Here is a 23,603-nt window from a genome sequence, read left to right on the forward strand (position 1 = left end):
TCACAAAATAAGATGGAAGATTCCCCAACTTGCTTTGCAAAATATCAAAACTCGGGCTTCCCTGGTGGCGCAGTGGTTGAGAGTCCACCTGCCGATGCAGGGGACACGGGTTCGTGCCCCCTGCATCGGCAGGCAGACTCTCAACCACTGCGCCACCAGGGAAGCCCCAAAACTCTTATTCTTAAATCTGATGTTTAGCAATAAATGTGACCAATATCATTTATAAACAGATTCTAAGGCTAATGAACCTATTAAAGGAAAAGCATTTGAAAAAAATACCAAAAGGAAAAAAAAAGATAAACTTTCAAGTCACCCATACAGAACAGGAACACAAAGTTGTTGCGCAGTGTGTTCTTCCCAGCCTGACCCCGACCCTCCTCTACATAGAACCCTGCCTGCCCTCTCAAGCACGGAGTGAAGATTTGCACTCATTCTTCATTTGGGTCAGAAACTGCTGAGGAATGCTGCACAATGAACATGGCAATAGTACTATCCAAGGGGCCAACTGTGGCCCCGACTCTCTTCGTCATCTCTTAAAGCCTCCTCATACCAGTGTGAGAAGGAAATGCGGTCAGTTCCTTTGACCTTGACCAAAAATTCCAGAACTTTCACCTTGCTGATTTCAGCATAGGCCCTTGGACCCCACAGGAATTCGTACCGTGGAGGATCACTATTAGACACCTTCCGGTACTCCAGATAATTCTCCTGCACCCAGTCTCTGGTGATGAGCTTCCTGGGCTCCCCATAAATGAAGTGCTCCCTCCCAGCATACACGTTTATCGTATTCAAGAAATCCCAGATGTTTTCCTCAGGGGCGCAGTTGCCCTCTATGAAAATCACACCCAGGATGATTGCCAGGAGGCCATTTTTAGGCATGCTCTGGTCATCACTATGCATCTCATCATGGGTGAGGTCTAATGAGTTGACAAGGACATAGGAGTGGATTTTGGGGTCCACTTCCTTCACATCAATGCCAGAGATCACCTCTAGGCACTTAGAAGCTTTCTTGAAGATCACAGGGAATTGGTTTTTGTCCTTTTTGATGACAACCTTCAGCATTTCTGCCTTTGTGAAGGGCTCCTTCAGTCGATATTTGAGGACCATGAAATGCAACAAATCAGCCACCTTTTCATCCAGCAGGCCTCTGAACAAGGATTTGGTGGGTGCTGAGGCCTGGAGAGAGTGTGTGCCCTCTTCTCCTTGGATGCTGGAGCTTCCATCTGATGTGCTCCATGGCATGGCGGAGAAGGAGCTCTGAGGACTCTGGGGATGACCCAATGGCACAGTGGCAGGCTGCTCCTCCTCCTGCTGCTCCTCCTCCTCCTCCTGCTCCTCTGGGGTGCCCAGTGGCAGAGGAGAGAAAGGGGGGGAAGTTGAGGAGTAGGAGAAAGTTAAAGGGCAAGAGGAAACAGAGGCAGTCTCCTCCTCCTCCTCCTGCTCCTTCTTCTCCTCCTCCTCCATCTCCTCTGGGGTGCCCAGTAGCAGAGGAGAGGAAGGGGGGGAAGTTGAGGGGTAGGAGAAAATGAAAGAGCAAGAGGAAACAGAGGCAGTCTCCTCCTCCTCCTCCTCCTCAGCTGTGGGAACCTGCACTGTCAGCAGGTCTTGTATGTCACTTAGGGTCTGAAAGTCTGGCTCAAATGTGAGGCGCAGATGCTTTGGAGAGTGAAGCATGATGACTCTTGTTGGAGGCAGCAGGTAGAAGTGTAAGCAGGATGGTGGGAGATGGGATCCCAAGGACCTGGGGGAGAGAGACAGCGGGTCAGCAGCCTCAGCAGAGAAATGCACCCTTGGCAGCTCTGACAAAGGCTGGCTTACAGATCCCCTCTTTAGGGGGTGCTCTAGGGCCTCACAGGGCTCCTGTCTCCCTGGACAGTTTTTCCCCTAGGAACCTGTAGGAAGATGCGAGAAAGCTCCTCAGGGTGCAGCCAACCAGTACAACCCGAGGCTTCCAGGGCTGACTGTGGGCAGGTGGGTCAGGCACTGGGGGGTCCTTGGCAGACATTCAGGGTGCACACGTCACCTTGTCTCCCAGTACTGTCTGGGCTTCCTCTGCTCTGCTGACCTGAGGACCTGTGCCTCACACCCAGGCCCTCACCTCAGGGCTCCTGAAGCCCCTGACAGGCGAGGAGGGGCCGAGTTCTGTGAGGTCCCCGCTGTTCTGGAGCGATGATCCCCTCCACGCTAAGGTTCTTACCTTTCCTCTAAAGAGGCTTGTGCCCTCTCCTCCTGCACCTCTGCTAGCCTAAGGCAAGACGTCACATTCCTTAAACAGATGAGAAGGAAGTGAAGGGGTAACACTTTCGACCACACCTGCCCAGAGCCTCCCGGGGGGAACAGAAAGAGCTGAATGAAGTTTGTGGGGTCCCCCTCTCTCCAAGCTGAGTGTTACCCTCATTCCTCACATTGATGCCTGGTACGTTCCAGGACTCCTCCCTCTGCTGTCCTGAGTCTGGCCCCTTCAGAACAAGCCTTCACCTCCCTGAGACCACCAAGAGGGAAGTGAGGGTACACCATATCTGACCACTGTGCCCAGGGCCTCCCGGAGCTGACAACAGGGGAAGGGCCGAGCTGGGTGTGCCTTCAGTCCTCGGGGGAGGGTGTGCCCTCAGGCCTCACTCAGGGTCCCTACCTTAAACTGGCAGAGTCTAGGACTCTTCCCTCTGCCGACCTGATGTGGCTTCCCCTCAGACTGCCACTTCCTCAGAACGAGGACCGCACCTCCCTGAGAACCCATGGACCAAAATGGGGCACCACATCTTACCACCCCTGCTATGTCCTCCCAGTGCCAAAAGCAAGAGCTGGTCCCCATGTGTCCTGTGGTGGGGCTATCCTCAGTCCTCCCTCATGTTATCCATCTTTACTCCTGACAGGGCCTAGGCTACCCCCTGCTGACTGGGCCTCACCTTTCGGAGACACCTCTCTCACCCTTGGAGAAAGTGAGGGCACACCTATGCAGCCAACCCTGCCTGAGTCTCTCCAGGCCTGAGGACAGGAGATAGCCAGACTCTATGGGGTCTCTTCTTTCTGGGGTTGGAAGTACCTTTGGTCCTCACCAAGGGTCCTTACCTTGACTCTGGTAGAGCTTGGGACTCTTCCTTCTTCTGACCTGATGTGACTCCTTCAGCTGATCTGTCTTCTCACTCACACCAAGGCCTTCACCTCCCTGAGACCCTTAAGGCAAAAGTGAAGAGACATCACATCCAGCCACCCCAGCCTGGGGTCTCCCGTGGCTGACAGCAGGGGCTGGGTTCCCTCTGTTCTGGGATAAGGAGTTCCCTCTGTCTTCCCTCAATGTATTCTTTACTCCTGGAGGGCCTGGGACCACCTTATCTGGTGACCTGACATCACCCTTCTCAGGCCAAGGCTTTACCTCCCAGGGACACCTCCAGGCACCCCTTGCAGGGAGTGAGGGTACACCACATCTGGGTATTCCTGCCCGGATCCTGCCAGGGTGCACAGTGGGGACAGGGTGGAATTTCTGTGAGACCCCTTCTGTCTGTGTTAGGGGGTAACCTTAGTCCTCCTTCAAGGCCTTTACGTTACCTTGACTCCTCAGATTCTGGGACTTCCCCCTTTGCTGGTGTCATCAGCTCAGACCAAAGCCTTCACCTCTCTGGGACACCCTAGACAAAGTAAAAAGACACCAAATCCAGCCACACCTGCCTGGGGTCTGTTCTAGCATAGGGAATGCACTCACTCCTCGTTCAAGGTATTCATCTGTACTCCTGGCAAGGCCTGTCCTACCCTCTGCTGACCTGCAGTTTTCTGCTGCAACCCAGCCCTTAGCTCCCTGAGACACTCCACCCCCTTGACTCCTGGTAGAGCTTGCAGCAGAAGCGAGAGTTCCTCCCACCTGCTCACCGCTACTCTGATCCTCCCAGCGCCGAGATCCTGTGGCATCCTTCTTTTCAGGGAAAGGGGCCCTTCAGGCCTCCCAATGGTCCTTCCCTTGACTTCTGATACAGCCTGGGACTCCTCCCTCTTCTGAACTGATGTGGCTCCCCCTCAGACCGACGCTGTGACCTCTCTGAGACCCTCCCCTCAGCAAAAGTCAGGAAACGCCACATCTGGCCAACCTTGCCTGTGGTCTCCTGGGGCTGACAAGAGGGGCAGGGCTGGGTTGGGGCCCCTTCTCTCTAAGATGGGTATTCTCAGGGCAGACAGAGGCCAAATCTACCTGGGAGGGAGGTCCTCTCAATCCTCCCTCACAGTCCTATCTATTACCCTGAGGTCCACCCCTCAGAAAAAGTCTCACCTCCCTGAGACTCCCAGAGTGGAAGTCAATAAACGCCACATTTGGCAACCCTGCTATGTGGCCTCCCAGGGCTGACAGCAGGGCAGGTGGCTGTGAGACCCCTCTCTACAGGGTGGGAGGTGCAGCAAATCTTCCCTCAGGGTCCTTATCTTGACGCCTGGCAGCATGTGGTAGTCCTCCCGGGGCTGGACTCAGGCACGCCCACCAGACCAAGGGCTTCACCATCCCGGGAATCCCCCAGAAAATGAGTGGGCCGGGGCCCAGAGCCAGTAACCGTCCTTGGCTCTCCCGTGTCGGCAGCAAGGGCAGAGAACTGCTGGGCCCCATCTGTTCTGGGGTACGGGGTGCCCTCAGTCCTTCATCTGAGCCCGGGGAAAGCCTGGGACTCCTCCCTCTGCCGAGCTGTCCCTGCCCCTTCAGGTCTAGGGCCTCACTGCCCTGAGAACGTCCAGATAAAAGTAACGAGAGGGCTTCCCTGGTGGCGCAGTGGTTGAGAGTCCACCTGCCGATGCAGGGGACACAGGTTCGTGCCCCGGTCTGGGAAGATCCCACATGCCGCGGAGCGGCTGGGCCCGTGAGCCATGGCCGCTGAGCCTGCGCGCCCGGAGCCTGTGCTCCGCAGCGGGAGAGGCCACAGCAGTGAGAGGCCCGCGTACCGCCAAAAAAAAAAAAAGTAACGAAAGGCCACACCCTGCCACCCCTGCGCAGGACCTCCTAGGGCTGACAGCAGGGGCTGAACGCCATCTCTTCGGTGGCGGGGGAGCTCCCGTCCCCCCTCAAGGTGTCGCCGTCGGCCCTCAGGCAATGGCGTCTCTCCCAGAGACCAACCCCACGGCGTCCTGGAACGAGGGGGCATCACTGAGCCCTCCCGGGGGGGCTCGTGGGGCTCCGCGTCCGCGGAAGCTGCCCTCGTCCATCCTCACGGCTTCCCACGCAGTCCCCACGGGGCCCGCCCCCCTCCCTTCTTCTGACCCGAAGTCGCTGCCTCAGCCCACGGCCACCACGGCCCCGGGGCGCCAGGCAGAGACGTCGGGAGACGGAGAGGGGCCCCGCGGCCCACAGCCCCGCCCGAGTCGCCTCAGGGCACACAGCCAGCCGGGCGGGGCCGGGAGGGGCGGGGCGGGCGCCCACGGGCCCCCCTTAACAGCCGGCAGAGCCGGGACCCCAGCTTTTCTGACCCGAGTCCAGCCCCGACGCTCCTGACACGGAGGCCCAGGGAGAACACCTGCGAGGGCCCAGCCTGGGCTGCGCGGGGCGCCACGCAGGGCGGGCCGGGGGCTGCGGAGAGCGGCCCCCGGGCCTTCCTCCCCGTCCTCACCTCCGCGCCGGCCGGCGAGAGCCTCCGTCTCCGCCGACCCAACCTCGCACCACCGGCCCCAACCGACAACGCCTCGCGCCCTCGGCCGGAAATCCGGACACCTCATATCCGGGACCCCTGCCCGGGGCCTCCCGAGGAGGACGGCAGGGGCAGAGCGGGGCAGAGAGGCCCCTCTAGGGCACCCGAGAGGGCCGAGCTCCTCCCTGTGGATCCTCGCCTTGCCGCCCGGCGGGGCCTGGGCTCGTTCCTCTGCTGCCCAGTCCAGTCCCCACTAAGAAGCCTCACCACGTGTCCAGGAAGCCTGCCTGCGTGTGCTCAGAGCAGCCAGCAAGCGCGCGGCGGAACCCCCTGCGGTGGGCTTCCCGCCTTCCTCAGGGACCTAACCCGGAAGCTTGGCAGAGCCTAGGAATCCTCTCTCTTCTGGTCTAAGTCTGCACGCCCCAGAGACAACCTCCTGTCCTGCAGACTCCTGAGGTGCTAGTCCCGACACACCGCGTGCAGGGACCCTGCCTGGGGTGTCCCAGGGGTGGCAGCAGGGGCAGGGCGGGGGCCAGGGTTCCCGCCCTTTCGGCGGGGCACTGACGGGATTCTCTTTCTGCAGGGCGCTGACAGGATCCCTGCTCTGGGGTGGAAAAGCCACCCAGTCCTGGCTCAGAGTCCTCACCTTGACTCCGGCACTGCCTGGGCTGCTTCCCTCGTGGGTTCCAGAACAAGCCGCTGCTCCCCGAGAACATCAAGGCAGAAGTGAGCAAACGTTGTGTCGGCTGCGACGGGCCACGGCTGCGGAGGGCTGACCGCGGAGGCAGGCAAGCTACCCTCCCAATCTGAGATTGTAGGCATACCCGCAGACTTGTCCGAGCTAGTGTTTATATTTACTCCCGACAGGGCTTGTATGGGCCCTCCCTCTCGCCGACCTGATGATGCGTCCCTCGGTCCAAGGTCCCCATTTCCCTGGACCGCCCCCTCCAAAGAGGACGTGGGGGAGGGGTGCTCTGCCCGACTGGGCGGCCCGGACGGCCCGTGCTGGTTGCGTGGGCGGCTTCCTGTGGGTCCCGCCCGCACTGTCTGGGAAGGGGCTCGCCCCAGTCTTGCCTCAAGATCCTCCTCTGGATGCCTGGCAGGGCCTGGGTCCCCTCCCCTCTCCTCACATGAAACAGGGCCCCTCAGAGCAAGGTCCTCACCTCTCTCTGATGTCCGAATGGGAAGTCAGCAGACCCCACATCTGGCCACCATGCTTTAGGGCCTCCCAGGGCTGAAAGCAAGTAAAGGGCTGTATTCTGTGCTACCTCCTCTGTCTGTGGCAGGCTTCTTTTTTTTTTTTAATGAATTTATTTATTTATTGGCTGCACTGGGTCTTCGTTGCTGTACGTGGGCTTTCTCTAGTTGTGGCGAGCGGGGGCTTCTCTTGTTGCGGAGCACGGGCTCTAGGCGCGCGGACTTCGGTAGTTGTGGCTCGTGGGCTCTAGAGCGCAGGCTCAGTAGTTGTGGCTCACGGGCTTAGTTGCTCTGCGGCCTGTGGGATCTTCCTGGACCAGGGCTTGAACCCGTGTCCCCTGCATTGGCAGGAGGATTCTTAACCACTGGGCCACCAGGGAAGCGCCATGCGGCAGGCTTCTATGTGATCCTCCCTCAGGGTCCTCACCTTGATGTCTAGTGGTGATCTGATGATGACAGTGTCTGCGTGTCCCTCCCTTCTGACCACATCCAGTGACCATGCCCTGGGGCTTCCCAGGGCTAACCACAGAAAGGGGGCAGGGCTGGGGCCAATTGCTTCAGGCCCTCAAATCGTCCTTCAAGTCCTCATCTTGACAACTGGCAAGATCTGGACTCCTCCCTCTACTGACCTATGCCTGCCACCTTCAGACCAAGGCCTCCACCTTCCTGAGACCCCCAAGCTGGAAATGAACAGGGCTGCTCAGCCTGAAACCCCTGCCTACAGTCTCCCAGGACTGACATCAGCAGTAAAGCAGGGTTCTGTGGGGTACCCTCTGTTCTGGAATGGGTGGACCCTCCAGTCCTCTTTGAGAGTCATCTTGTATCCTGGGTTGTCAATTAAATACAATGTGGGAAATTACCCCTCTCTGCCATCTCTGACCATTTGCTCAAGTGCAACTCCTACAAAGAATGTTTTCAGGTTCCAGGCTAGTTGCTGTGTAGAAGAGTAGCAGCACCCATGACAGAGAAGAAGCCCAACTTCCCGGTGGGTCTCTTCACCAGCCAGACTTAGATTTTAGAAACTTTTTGTTCTAAAACAAATTATTTTCTACATGGAAGAGACTGAAGAGTTGTGATTATGGGATGTCCTGCCTCTTTTGAGCTTATCTAACATTGCATTGTCCAGTGAGGTGATTTTCTTTTTTATAACCCTCATCCATAGTAAGAAATATATTGTACATTGTGTATCTCTGCCAGGTATATATGTAGAATGTGTGTGTTTGTGTGTGTGTGTATTTCATGAATACCTACCTTACTGTGGGTGATTCATTGTGATACTCACTATCCCATTTTTAGTCCACTTTTTATATTCTGCTAAAATAATATATTTTTTAAAAAGACCAGCCCTTTACCCACTAGAGTGGTTTCAAGTGATTATTAGCAGACTCGAGCCATACTGGCTAAATCAACCCATCTTTCCTGCTCTCCTGACATTACTCCAAGGATACTGGCATCTGGGGTCTTAGGTTCAGCCTCAGATTACTACAATGAAGCAGGAGCAGAAGTTTCTAAACTTTTTTCCTCCCTATCCTGTCATCTTCCTTCTGTTACAATCTACAAACTCTCCCCAATCTGTCTTAGCCCCAGAACTCCCTCATCCCAAACACAAGTTCAGCACAGTCCTCAGTCTTCCCCAGGGGTTTCTCATGTTTTGTCACTTAGATTTTAGTATGTATATTTATGAGGGTGTTTTTATTCTACCTTCTGGGTTTTCCAGGCTTGATTTTGGGAGAAGACAGCTGCCCAAGTTTGATTGTCACCTTAGCAGTTACAAGTAAGGCACTAAAATCTGTAAATGAGAATTGACATCTTTACAATGATGTGTATCCCATCAATAAGGATGATGTACTGCCCTGTTTACCTGTGACTTATTTTACCTGGATCTATCAGTAAACTTTTATAGTTGCCTCTATAAAGATCTCATACATTTTTGTGATGATTCTTTTAAGGTAATTTTTGGATTTTTTTGCTGTCGTGAATGGGATATTTTCTATTACATGTTCTAATTAGTTATTGCTTTTATGTGACAAGGCTCTGGCTTTTGCTATAGTGAATTTTTACTGTCTTTCTGAGGTTTCTTATTCATTTGAATATTCCACACGCTTATTCCTTAGAATTTTCTACACAGGTGATGTTATCACCAAATGGTATATCTTTCTTTTCAATATTCATACCTCTTATTTATTTTGATATCCATAGCTCTGATTTTGTGTTCCAGTATCTTTTTGGAATGGTAAAGATGATAGCATGTATCTATATCTTTTCCCTGACTTTAATGGAAATGCTTCTAATATTTCACATTAAAGTATGTTTGCTATAGATTTGGGGGAATGGAAGTTCCCTTGTAATCTTAGTTTGCTAAAAGAATTCCTATGAATTTATAATGAATTTTTTTAACATCTTTATTGGGGTATAATTGCTTTACAATGGTGTGTTAGTTTCTGCTTTATAACAAAGTGAATCAGTCATACATAAACATATGTTCCCATATGTCTTCCCTCTTGAGTCTCTCTCCCTCCCACCCTCCCTATCCCACCCCTCCAGGCTGTCACAAAGCACCGAGCCAATATCCCTGCGCCATGCGGCTGCTTCCCACTAGCTATCTACCTTACTACATTTGTTAGTGTGTATATGTCCATGACTCTCTCTCGCCCTGTCACAGCTCACCCTTCCCCCTCCCCATAACCTCAAGTCCGTTCTCTAGGAGGTCTGCATCTTTATTCCTGCCTTACCCCTAGGTTCTTCATGACATTTTTTTTCTTAAATTCCATATATATGTGTTAGCATTTGTCTTTTTCTTTCTGTCTTTTCTTTCCATATATATGTGTTAGCATTTTCTTTTTCTTTCTGTATTTGTCTTTTTCTTTCTGACTTACTTCACTCTGTATGACAGACTCTAGGTCTATCCACCTCATTACAAATAGCTCAATTTCATTTCTTTTTATGGCTGAGTAATATTCCATTGTATATATGTGCCACATCTTCTTTATCCATTCATCCGATGATGGGCACTTAGGTTGTTTCCATGTCCGGGCTATTGTAAATAGAGCTGCAATGAACATTTTGGTACATGACTCTTTTTGAATTTTGGTTTTCTCAGGGTATATGCCCAGTAGTGGGATTGCTGGGTCATATGGTAGTTCTATTTGTAGTTTTTTAAGGAACCTCCATACTGTTCTCCATAGTGGCTGAACCAATTCACATTCCCACCAGCAGTGCAAGAGTGTTCCCTTTTCTCCACACCCTCTCCAGCATTTATTGTTTCTAGATTTGTTGATGATGGCCATTCTGACTGGTGTGAGATGATATCTCATTGTAGTTTTGATTTGCATTTCTCTAATGATTAATGATGTTGAGCATTCGTTCATGTGTTTGTTGGCAGTCTGTATATCTTCTTTGGAGAAATGTCTATTTAGGTCTTCTGCCCATTTTTGGATTGGGTTGTTTGTTTTTTTGTTATTGAGCTGCATGAGCTGCTTGTAAATTTTGGAGATTAATCCTTTGTCGGTTGCTCCATTTGCAAATATTTTCTCCCATTCTGAGGGTTGTCTTTTGGTCTTGTTTATGGTTTCCTTTGCTGTGCAAAAGCTTTGAAGTTTCATTAGGTCCCATTTGTTTATTTTTGTTTTTATTTCTATTACTCTAGGAGGTGGGTCAGAAAGGATCTTGCTGTGATTTATGTCATAGAGTGTTCTGCCTATGTTTTCCTCTAAGAGTTTGATAGTTTCTGGCCTTACATTTAGGTCTTTAATCCATTTTGAGCTTATTTTTGTGTATGGTGTTAGGGAGTGATCTAATCTCATACTTTTACATGTACCTGTCCAGTTTTCCCAGCACCACTTATTGAAGAGGCTGTCCTTTCTCCACTGTACATTCCTGCCACCTTTATCAAAGATAAGGTGTCCATATGTGCATGGGTTTATCTCTGGGCTTTCTATCCTGTTCCATTGATCTATATTTCTGTTTTTGTGTCAGTACCATACCATCTTGATATGTAGCTTTGATAACTGTAGCTTTGTAGTATAGTCTGAAGTCAGGGAGCCTGATTCCTCCAGTTCCTTTTTTCGTTCTCAAGATTGCTTTGGCTATTCGGGGTCTTTTGTGTTTCCATACAAATTGCAAAATTTTTTGTTCTAGTTCTGTGAAAAATGCCAGTGGTAGTTTGATAGGGATTGCATTGAATCTATAGATTGCTTTGGATAGTAGAATCATTTTCACAATGTTGATTCTTCCAATCCAAGAACATGGTATATCTCTCCATCTATTTGTATCATCTTTAATTTCTTTCATCAGTGTCTTATAATTTTCTGCAAACAGGTCTTTTGTCTCCTTAGGTAGGTTTATTCCTGTAATGAATTTTTTAAGATTTCTTTTTTGGTACCCATTGATGTAATTGAACGCTTTTCTCTTGATGTGAGCTGAATTGTGTACCCCAAAATTCATACGTTGAAGTCCTAAACCCCAGCAACTCAGAATGTGACTGAATTTGGAGACAGGGCCTTTAAAGAGGTAATTAAGGTAAAATGAGGTCAAAAGGATGGAGCCTAATCCAATATGACTGGCATCCTTAGAAGAAGAGGAGACTGGAAACAGGAACACACAAAGGAAAGATCATATGAAGACAGAAGACTGCCATTTGCAAGCCAAAGAAAGTGACCTCAGGAGAAACCAACCGTGCCAATATATGGATCGTGGACTTCTAGCCTCCAGAATTATAAGGAAATAAATTTCTGTTGTTTAAGCCACCTAGTCTGTGGTATTTTGTCATGGCAGCCCTAGCAAGCTAACACACTCTTTTAATTTGTTAATATAGGGAATTACAATTGAAAGTATTTCCTAATATTAAATCATGTTTTCATTCCTCAGACACAGTCTCTTTGTTCATTTAATTCACTGCTGTGTTGAATATGCTATTAATCTATTTAAGATATTTACTGCTATGTGAGTGAGCTTGGCTCAAATGTTATTTTCATGGGGAGTCCTCATCTGGTTTTTGTACTAAGGAATAACTGCCCATCATTTTATATGGTTTAGAAGAGATTACATGACATGGTGATTTGGTTCTCCCTGACCATTTGATAGAACTGGCCTTCAAACTGCTTGTCCTGGAGCATTTAAGGATGACTTAAGCTTTGAAAACAGTCTCAGTTTGTATGGTTCAATTGGAATTTTCTATTTCTTTATGAATCAATTTAACCCTTTTTTCTAAAAAGTGGTCTATTTCACTTAGGATTTCATATTTAATGACATGATATTTATAATAAAAACTTTTTATTACAGAAATTCTAAAACATACACAACAGTAGAGAGAATAGTGTAATGAACCCAATATACCTGATACTCAGCATCAACAATCATCAATGCATGGCCAACATGGTTCTAATTATACTTCCATCCACCACCATCCCCACCAATCTTTGCTACTTGAATAATGCAACAAATCCAAGACGTTACACCATTTCTCCTCTAAATATTTTGGTATGCATTTTAAAAGATAAGGACTCTTTTATAAACTATAAACTCAATACAATTATCAACCCTAAAAATTTAAATGTCATTAATATCAAATATCCAGTTACATTTCACAATTACCTAATGGCCATATATATATATATATTTTTTAAATTGCTTTCCTTCAATTGGTGCCCAATTATGATCTATACATTGGGATTTTTTATTATGTCCCCTAAGTTATTTTTAATCTACAGTTTTCCCCCCATCACCTTTTTTCATTGAAATTGATTTTTATTATTTCAAAAACACATACACAGGTCTTGTGTTCTATCTTGTTTCCCATAGTCTGGATTTTGCAGATTGCAACACTTTGGTGTCCTTTAACATGTTCTTCAGCCCCCTGTACTTCTTCACATTGTTAGTTAGAGGTAGAAACTTGATCAGATTTTTTTGTGTATTTTTTTTTATGTTTTGCAAGACTACTCCATAGGTGATGCTGTGTACTTCCAATAGGAGAGTACATAATGTCTGGTTATCTCTCTTTGTGCTGATGCTGGCAGTCATTGATGACCGTTATCCATTAATCCCTTGGAGCTTGAAGAATGATCATTTCTTATTCTCTCATTCCTTCTTAGTTTATTAGAGCTGAAATACCCCTATAATATGTGGAAATTGTTCTTGGTACATCATTTGGTTATCCTGAAGGAAAGGTGTAATATATTTGCTGTGCTCTCTTATAATATGTAAACCTCTTCTGCATCTATATTTTGTACAATTTTATTTAAGTTATATTGTTTATTTCTGCTTTTATCTTCAGTAATCATATTGTTTAAATTTGTCTATTTTATAAGATTTTCAAAGAACTGACTTTTGTTATTTGGCTCTACTATTTTCCATTTCATTATTTCTGCATTTACCTTCATTATTTCCTACCTTCTACTTGTTTAGGTTTAACATGGTATTTATTCCCTAGCTTCTTGAATGGCTTGGATGTTTTAAACATTTCTTATTTTCTAATACATCTATTTAAGGCTATATATTTCCCTCTGAGTAGCGCTTGGGCTGCATCACATAGGTAAAGATAAATATGTCATCTGATTACTTATATTATTAGAATTTTTCAAAATACATACAAAAGCTAGGAGTGTAAAAAATATTTTTGATTAGGATATGAAGAATATGAGAGATATATAGTGTTATTTGGAGGAGGTTTCAGGATCCAGAGGTATTTGAGGGGTTTGGCTTTTTTTTTAATTAATTCTAGAAGAAACTTGAACATATTTAACTGCTGGTGACAGCATTGGGTTTATCCCAGGAATGTGATGAAGTTTAATACTAGAAAATCTGTCACTATAATTGGCCACACATGTAACAGTCAGGGATTTCCCAGGAAAATAGAAACCATGATAAATACTTAAAGCAGAGAATTGGTTACGAAAATGATGGAGAAGCTAAACAGGGGACAGTTGGGGAACCCTATAATTGGCAACATAAAGAAGTCGTTCCCACCTCTAGGCTGGAAGGACAAAGAGAGAAGATAGTGTTACTGGAGCCTGCGTGTTGGATTCAATAGGATCTGGAGCCATGGTGGATCAATCTGATGGGGCTGGAACCGTGGAAAATATATAGCCTTTGAAGGGGAAACTACCTGATGCAGAGGAAGAAGGAGAAAAACAGGTTGTTCTATCCTCCTGGGTTTAATATCCTGTTAGTCTGCCTGTTGGCAGAACCCAGATGGCAGCAAAATGTTGGCCAGCCTAAGAATTGCAGACTGTAGGATTCAGCCTGTGTATATTATAGGGCAGAGCAGAGGACAAGTGAGGGATGAATCTGAGGGCAACTATACCCAGGACAAGCATACCATGTTGACAGATTAAATGAGAAAAATCATATCTAAATTGATATAGAACAGTGTTCAATAATGTATCTTGTCCTCTTCCCACACCTTCCCAAGTCCAGGCTAGGTCAGGTTTTCTTCTCTGTACTCCCATACCCCTTCTATGCTCCTCCTCTCATCATCAAATTAATTTTCAAGATGTGATTGACAGTTTACTTGTCTATCTCTATAGACCATGCCATGTCTCCTACTGTATCCATAGTGTCTGTACATTGCTTGGATCAGAGTGTGCACTGTAAATATTTGTTGTTGAATCATTTGATTTGCCATTGCATTTGAATTGTTAAATAAAATACATAATTATTTTAACTTTATAATCTTTCCTAAGTTGAGTATCACACAAAAGACATGATTACACAAATGTAAACACAGAAACTGATTATGGTAACTGCTTCCATCTAGTCAGATTACACTCTTGCTTGAAGTAATTAGCATCAACCATTATCTAACCTAGGAATTGCATCAATCTCAATGTTTACCTGTCAATGTTTTAGAGACATAAACTTAGAAACCTATGAAAGCTGGGAAATGAAGGAATCATGGACTTTATATGTTGATAGCATCAAGAAAAAGGTCTTGAAAAGTTAGTTTTCTTTTTTCCCACAAATTACTTTAGTAATGGAATTTTCTCAAAAACAGTGGGTAGAAAATAGAATTCTTAATCTCGGATATTGGCAGAATATATTTCATTCAGGATTTAATAGAAAAATAGACAAGGCCACGTAGCCTGGGTGCCCTAAATGACCTTTGTATTACATGGCTATCTAGCTGGAAAGAAATTCCCTCTATAGTACACCATTACCAACATTTAGATCATAAAATCATAGATTCACAGCACAGGAAAGGGACCTTGAAGGACATTTAGTCTAGTCACCCATTGCAGTTTTAGACGCACTAGTTCTTAGAAAGTTCTTTTTTAAAAATATTTATTTATTTATTTTTGGCTGCGTTGGGTCTTTGTTGCTGCGTGCGGGCTTTCTCTAGTTGCAGTGAGCGGGGGCTGCTCTTCGTTGTGGTGCGCGGGCTTCTCATTGCGGTGGCTTCTCTTGTTGTGGAGCATGGGCTCTAGGCATACCGGCTTCAGTAGTTGTGGCTCATGGGCTCTAGAGTGCAGGCTCAGTAGTGGTGGTGCACGGGCTTTGTTGCTCCGCGGCATGTGGGATCTTCCCAGACCAGGGCTCGATCCCATGTCCCCTACATTGGCAGGTGGATTCTTAACCACTGCTCCACCAGGGAAGCCCCCTAGAAAGTTCTTTATATAAAGTCCATAACTGGTCCCTGTGTAACCATTTATTCAATAGTTCTGGTTCTGCTTTGTGGAATCACAGTGAGTGTTTCTAAACAATCACATGACAATCCTTCAGATATTTGAAAATAGCCAACATGTTCTACTCAAGTCTTACTTGTCCAAAGTAACATATTTGTTTCTTTCAGGAGATTCCCATATATCAAAGTGTCTAGACCTTTGCTGTCTACTACATTAGACACTAGACACTTGTAGTTATTTGAAGTTAAATTAATTAAAGTTAAATATTCACAGAGTCAGTCATACTAGCCACACTTCAAATATTCAATAGCCACATGTGGCTAGTGGCTACTGAACTGGGAAGCACTGATAGAGAACGTTTCCATCATCGTCATCGCAAAAGTACTATTATTGTTCAGTGCTGGTCTAGACCTTTCATTTTTTTTTTGATTAAAAATTATTTATAATTGGTGAATTATAAGTTAGGCTGGGTTGGTTTTGTTTTTCTGTTTTTGCTTTCTTTTGTACCTTTCATTGTCTGGTATCTTCCTTCTAGAAGTACTATACTTTTGGGACTTTCCCCATAGAACACTGTATTACTCACATTCAACCAGAGAAGCAGAAACACTAAGATCCAAGTCTTCATATGAAAATAGTGGGGGTTTTTTTCTGTGAAATGTAATGATCTATAAATTTGACTTTTATTTCTGAGCCTGTGGATATTTGCTTTGCAATGTTTTAGCAGGTTTCAAAAGCAGAAATTCTAAACTCCTTGAAGAATTCTAATAACTCCCTGAAATGGTTAGTACGATGTCCATGTACATGCTTTTATTTTTATAATAATTTACTAACAAATTTACTGCTTGAGCACAGACAGCTCTTGTCCTGGTATTCAGGCCAGAGTTGATGTTTGTACATACACTACAGGGACAGGCTCTGGGGACAGATGGGAAAGACAACCTCCCACCTTGAGTCCCAGCACTTACCCCCATGTGCAATACTACCAGTCCCCATGACCAACAGCTGATGCCATCACTATTACCACTTTTGCTGCCACCATCACTGCCCCCAGTCTGGGCCAAGATTCCAGCCCCACCTTCCTGTTAGGGACCTCTGGCACCCAGCACTTGCAATAAAATGAAATACAATTAAATATTCACTTCTTCCATGAATATGGGGAGGCTTGTCAGGAAACTATTTAAACGGTAGATGTAAGAGGTCATAAGAATATTAACTAGGGCATTTGTGATAGGAATGTAAAAGAGTGAGCAGATTAAGAGCGTTTTCTTTGAGACTCTTCTCATAAGCAACAGAAACTCAACTCTAACCTTATACAAAAAAGGAACGTTAATGGTTCACATAACCAAACCAAAGGGTGTGTCTGTTCTCGGAACAGTTGGAACTGAGACCTCAAATACCACCTGGCTGCCCGCTCTGCTGTTTCCATTCTCTCTCATGTGCCTACCCTTGTAACCAAGGACAGTTGGTTGCTCTACTAGAACAACTTGGTTTGACTAAGAGGAAGAAGAAATTTCCTTCCAAGAAGATAGAGGTGTTCCCTAGAGGGAAAGAGACACTAAGACAATAAACCAGACAATGTAAACTTCAGAGGCCTAGTCTCTAAACAAATGTCAGACTTTTCCTAACATTTTATAAATATAGATGGGGGCTACAGAGGGCAGTACCTTCTTCCTCCTAAGTGGAAGAAGGCAAATTTATATCTTGGCTTTTCCTGTCCTCAGGTCATTCTTCTGATATGAGGAAGCAATATGTCAAGAATGATTCCCGAAGTCAGAATAACAGAGGTTTGTAATTATCTGTCTCTTTGGGTTATCCAACCTTTGTTCACCTCCATTAAATCCAATAATAAAGAGCTGATTACAGATGTCAAAAAATTATCCAAATACAACAAAAAACGGTAGAAACTCCACACTCAGAAAACCAACATATCCATACTATCAATAATTCTTTATACTTTTTTAATATATTTATACATAAGGAAGGTGAAGGCTGGAACAAGAAACTTTGATCTTCCTGACTCGTTTTTTGTGGGGTTTTTTTTGTAGTATGCGGGCCTCTCACTGTTGTGGCCTCTCCCGTTGCGGAGCACAGGCTCCGGACACGCAGGCTCAGCGGCCATGGCTCACGGGCCCAGCCGCTCCGCGGCATGTGGGATCTTCCCGGACCGGGGTACGAACCCGTGTCCCCTGCATCAGCAGGCGGACTCTCAATCACTGCGCCACCACGGAAGTCCCTGACATTTTGTTTTTTTTTAAAGACGACATAATTTTATTTTTCCTCTTGTACCCACAGGATGATCCAGGTAAGTGAGAATCTGAAGAATGTCCTAATGTGAGCATCTTATCAAAGATCGGATGCTAGATAGAACAGAATTAAGTGCTATAATTTTTCTACTCATTTGGAGAGTAAGCCAAATGGAGGCATATTAGGATGCAGGGTGTGATAGGTTTGGAGGGTTAACAGAAAAAGGTGATTTCTCCAGTCTTGCCTTTTCCCCAGTGCACTCCACTCTTAAGGGCAGAGCATTCTTTCTAAAAGGCAGCTCTTACCAGCTCTAACCTTGACTCAGAAATCAACCTTCTTAGTCTGGTGAGATAAACCTCAGGAAGCCATAATGCCAAACAAAATGAGCTTCTCACCAGACCCTGAGTGCACATTGTCCTTCAAGGATCAGCTCAGATGCCACTACCTCCCTCTCCATTCTCCAAACCATATTCCCTCTTTACCCACATGTACTGGCAGTACTTTGCCCTTCTATTGCCAACTACAATTTGCCCAGGATTGGCATGATTTAAGTATATGTGAGTCTTCCCTTCTAGACTGTACATTCCAGAATCAAGTGCACATACTGACACATGAAAAGTACTCAAGAGTAGAAATAAACTGAGATGGGGACACCAAAGATTGCCTTCAGCATCAGAATACCCATGCGCCTCTTGACCATAGGAATCATAATGCTAGAAGTCTGGATGGCACAATGGTAGCCAAAGGTGACTGACTACTGCAGGCCAACTGAGGACAAGACGACTTGAGGATGACCATATCCTGGCTTCTGTCACTAACTGGTATTTTATTAGAAATAAGTAATTCTTAAAAGTTGCATCCATTGGTTGTTCCAGCTTTTGAACACTTCATTCCTAAATTTCTCTCTATACTAAAATGTGGCATCTTCTTTTCCACTTGGAGCATCTTGTGAAAAAATATGCTCTTTTCTCTCTCAAGTTCACTTTCTGTAGTATACTTACATAATTATACTCAATACATTTCACTTGAGTGTACTTCTCTCTCCTCTTATTTATTTCTGATATTTTGTGGAAAATTACTTAACTGATGAAACACTCTGTTTCCAAGTATATCTTTAGGCAAAAGAAGAAGGAATGGATTTACAGACAGTGCATAAACCCAACATTATGAATATCTCCCAGCAAACTGATATTTACAACAAGCAGGCAATTTTTGCCATACTTACAAGAAGACATAAAATTTTCTGGAATCCATAATACATCATATGGACAACAGAAAGGAACTTCAGGCAGTTATTTCCTCATGGCAAAAGGACAAAACAAGAAACCAAAAACCTGCTGGGATATCAAAGTAGTTACACCAGGATAGGATATTAATGTCAAATATAGCTTAAATGTTACAATTGTCAAAATAATAGAAGGATTCTTATAGTAAATACTGAAGAATTACCCTGTAGTCTAGGCTACTTTTACTCTTCCACATTATTTTCGCTATTTTAAAGATAACCCTTTAAATTGTAAATGTTTATTATAGAAAATATGAAAAATGAAAAAAACATGTAAAGAAAATAAATTCACCTGTAATATACCACCCAGGGATAAGGGACTTGAAAATACTGATAAACAGTTGCACCTCGAAATGGGTTGAACTGCATGGGTCACTTATATGTGGATTTTTTTCATTAAATACGTATAGTACTACCCATCCACAGTTGGTTGAATCTGCAGATGTGGACATGTAGATACAGAGGTGGACTATAAAGTTATAAGCAGGTTTTCAACTGAGTGGGGGGTCAGTCCCTTTAACTCCCATGTTATTCAAGAGTCAACTGTACTTCTTCTCAGTCTTTTTTTAATGCAAGTACAGAAGACCTCTTATTTATTGTAAGCAGTCTAAAAAGTCAGTTAAAACAGGAATCAAAAATTAATGCTAAATATTTTTAATAGACTTTATTTTTTAGAGCATACAGTATGTAGTCTTTTCAGATTGGCTTCTCTCACTTAATAATGTGCACTTCCAGCAAGATTCCACCATCTCTTTTCATGGCTTGATAGGTCAGTCCTTTTTAGCTCTGAATAATATTCCACTGTCTGGAAGTACCACCGTTTATTTATCCATTCACTTACTGAAGGACATCTTGGTTGATTGCAGGTTTTGGCAATTATGAATAGAGCTGCTATAAACATCCATGTGCAGGCTTTTGCATGGACATCAGTTTTCAACTTTTTTGGAAAATACTAAGGAGTATGATTCCTGGATCGTATGTTTAGTTTGGTAAGAAACTGCCAAACAATCTTCCCAAGTAGCCGTACTATGTTGCTTTCCCACCGGCAATGAATGAGAGTTCCTATTACTCCACATCCCATCAGCATTTGGCATTGTCAGTGTTCTGGATTTTGGCTATTCTAATACTTGTGTAGTGGTATCTCATTGTGGTTTTAATTTGCGATTCCCTAATGATATATGTTGTTGAGCATCTTTTCATGTGCTTATTCACCATCTATATATCTTCTTTCATGAGGTGTCTCTTCAGGTCTCTCGCCCATTTTTTAATTGGGGTGTTGTTTTCTTACTGTTGCGTTTTAAGAGTTCTTTGTATATTTTGAGTTATATATTGGGTTACAGTCCTTTATCAGATATGTCTTTTGCAGTATTTTCTGCCAGTCTGTGGTTTGTCTTATTCTCTTGACAGCATCTTTTGCAGGGCAGAAGTTTATAGTTTTAATGAAGTTCAAGTTACCAATTATTTCTTTCATGGATCATGCCTTTGGTGTAGTATCTAAAATGTCATTGTCATATCCAAGGTCCTCTAGGTTTTCTGTGTTGACAAACTGATTCTAAAGTCAATGTCCACAAAATAATTCCCTGGGATTTTAACCGGGACTGCTTTGAATCTATAAAACAAGTTGGAAAGAACTGACATCTTGACAATATTGATTCTTCCTATCCATGCCTATGGAATATCTCCATTTACTTAAATCTTTGATTTCTTTCACTAGAGTTTTGTAGTTGTTTTCCATATTTTTAACATAAAACATGAAAGTGTACATTCCTTAACCAGTCCTGTAATGTGAAGCCAAGGTCTTCTCTTGAGATGTATCCAGAGTTCTGTTCATCTTTCTTATGAAATGCATACTCATAGTGAATACAGTATAATTTCTAGTTACATTTTGTTTGAATTGGAGCAATAACTTAAAAAAACGCCTGCCAAACAGTCTGAGGGAGGCCTTCTAATTTTTATAATATTTTTACAAATCTTTCAATTTTCTTGCTCATACCTAATTAATACAGATTTATTTTAGAGGCTCACCTTTATTGTGTCTTTCCAAGGCTTTTATCTGGGCATTCCTACAAGACAAAAATCTTTCTTTTATAGTTATATCTCATTGGTTTTCTTGACATTTAATTAAATAGTTACGATACCAAGCTTAATTAGCATACAAAAAGATTGTGAGCATACAAATGATTCTTGATAAGCATACACCTCAACCAGTAGGAAAAGGGCCACATAGGCACATAGGGAGATGCCTACCAGCTATGAACTTTACATGTGCTGCAAGTATTACATGTATCATAGAGGAACCAGAAACCACTCAGCGGTCAGCTAACAGAACTCCTACTGTTTGGGAGTTTTCCTGTTTGTTTTTGTTTTACGAAACAGAAAAATCACAAAGGAAAAAGGAACAAAAACCAACTTAATCTCCATACTTTAGAAACTGTCAATAGAATAGGTTTAAAAAATAGAATTTTAAAGGTTTTTTGGGGGGAGGGCATTGTGATGTTTACAGTGTATTTGACATAAATTTTGCAGTTTGTTCTTTAATTATGAAATATTTTATATAGACTTTTTGATGATGGCCATTTTGACCGGAGTGAAGTGATAACCTCATTGTAGTTTTGATTTGCATTTCTCTAATAATTAGCTATGTTGAGTGTTTTTTCATGTGCCTGTTGGCCATCTGTATGTCTTCTTTGGATAAATGACTATTTAGATCTTCTGCCCATTTTTTGATTGGGTATAAGAGAACTACAATGGACAGTGCAGAAACTTGCAACTAGTAGCAACTAAACTGTTACCACCATTAGGCCCAAAGGGATAAGAAAAGGAGAGATGCCTGGAATCCAAAGAATAATCATGTAGAATTGGCCTCTTTGAAAGTAGCAGAGACCTCTGGTCAAGGGACATAGTCAGTTTGAGGTGACCTCATGGAGAGGGAGCCAGAAGAATACTCTCTAGTGTCTCTCTGATCTCCTACTGGCTTTCCCATTGTCCAAACCCATCCTGAAGCCACAGAACATAGAGAACCCACCAATGAATGGGGTTGATACAGGTCAGCCTCCCCTGGCAGAGAGCAGAGTGGAGAAAAGAGTTAACTGAAGAGGTAGATACCAGTTATTCAGCTTTCTCATCCCATCCCACTCTCCTCCTTCCCTCCCTCCACAGAGGTATCACTAATCTGAATTTGGAGTTCAATAGTTCCATTCAAATCTGTGTACTTTTACTATACTTGTATATATCCATATGCACTACAGAGTATTGTTTAGTCTGGTAGTTATTAGAGTTATTCACCAAATACTTGGGGTGATCTTACCCTCAAAGCACATGGTAAGATTATCCTTCCCAGTCCCCTTAAAGTTCAGTGTAGCTATGTGACTTGTTTTGGACAAAGAAATATGAGTGAAAGTGAAATGTGCCACTTCCAGGAGAAGCTTTAAGAACTACCATGCAAGTCACTTTATCTGCTTCCCATTGGTAAAGTGATCAGTGAAGCATGTGATAAAATGAAGCTTATATCAGCCTGCGACTCTGAATTACTCATGAACAGAGGCCCCAAGTAATCTATGCCAGCCATATCATGGCTGTAAGTCACTAAGATTTGGGAGTGTTTCTTAAAGCAGCATAACCTAGCTTATCCAAACAGATACATTTTGCATAGTTTTTAACTTTGTATAAATGGTATCCTACCATATTTATCATTCAGCATTTTTTAACATCTTTATTGGAGTATAATTGCTTTACAATGTTGTGTTAGTTTCTGCTGTATAACAAAGTGAATCAGCTATACCTATACATATATCCCCATATCCCCTCCCTCTTGCGTCTCCCTCCCACCCTCCCTATCCCACCCCTCTAGGTGTTCACAAAGCACTGAGCTGATCTCCTTGTGCTATGCGGCTGCTTCCCACTATCTATCTATTTTACATTTGGTAGTGTATATACGTCAATGCTACTCTCTCACTTCGTCCCAGCTTACCCTTCGCCCTCCCCATGTCCTCAAGTCCATTCTCTACGTCTGCGTCTTTATTCCTGTCCTGCCCCTAGGTTCATCAGCAACTTTTTGCTTGACAGTTTTGAGATGCACCCATGCTGATGGATGGAGCATATACAAATATATATAATTTATTTCTGTTCTCCCATTGATAGAACACTTAAGATACTTACAATTTTTGCTATCACTAATAAAGAACATCCTGGTACATGCCATCTGTGCAGATGTGCAAGAATTTCTCTAGGGGATACACTCGGGGGAGGAACAATGTGCTTTTAAGCTTTTCAAAAAAAGTAACAGGTTCGGAGGAGACTCTGATCATTATGAACCGTAGTTTCCATCAAAACAGTTTTCAGAAATGTTTGTCCCTCAGGAGTGTGAAAACTGCCTTTCTCAAAACACTAAAATATAATATTCAGGAAAATTCTGTTTTAAAATTGGCCTGACCTTGAGAAGACCAAAGTCATCCTTAAAAATTAAAGAGACCCATCCTAGAGAACAAATGGTTACACAAAATAACACCAATTACACTTTTAAAAATCTCTCAGGATAAAAGGCAAATTGAGATAAAGGAAAAAAATAGTATAATTTGGAGTCGGTTCTTGAAGAATTTCCTTTTTATAGATGTAATGAGAAATAAAAGAACATAATCAGTCACTAACTGATTAAAAGTATTATCAGCA

The 23,603-nt window shown here is 44.3% G+C and overlaps 1 protein-coding gene across 1 annotated transcript; it reads right to left on the bottom strand.

Annotated features, from left to right (window-relative positions):
* Nucleotides 1–489: 489 nt before the first annotated feature.
* On the bottom strand, nt 490–1,239 carry LOC132514051 (melanoma-associated antigen 10-like). Its single transcript, XM_060138714.1, has one exon. The coding sequence runs from the start codon at nt 1,237–1,239 to the stop codon at nt 490–492; it is 750 nt and encodes a 249-aa protein (XP_059994697.1).
* Nucleotides 1,240–23,603: the final 22,364 nt, after the last annotated feature.

This window comes from Lagenorhynchus albirostris, chromosome X (assembly GCF_949774975.1).
Source record: "Lagenorhynchus albirostris chromosome X, mLagAlb1.1, whole genome shotgun sequence".
In the NCBI taxonomy this organism is placed as follows: Eukaryota; Metazoa; Chordata; class Mammalia; order Artiodactyla; family Delphinidae; genus Lagenorhynchus; species Lagenorhynchus albirostris.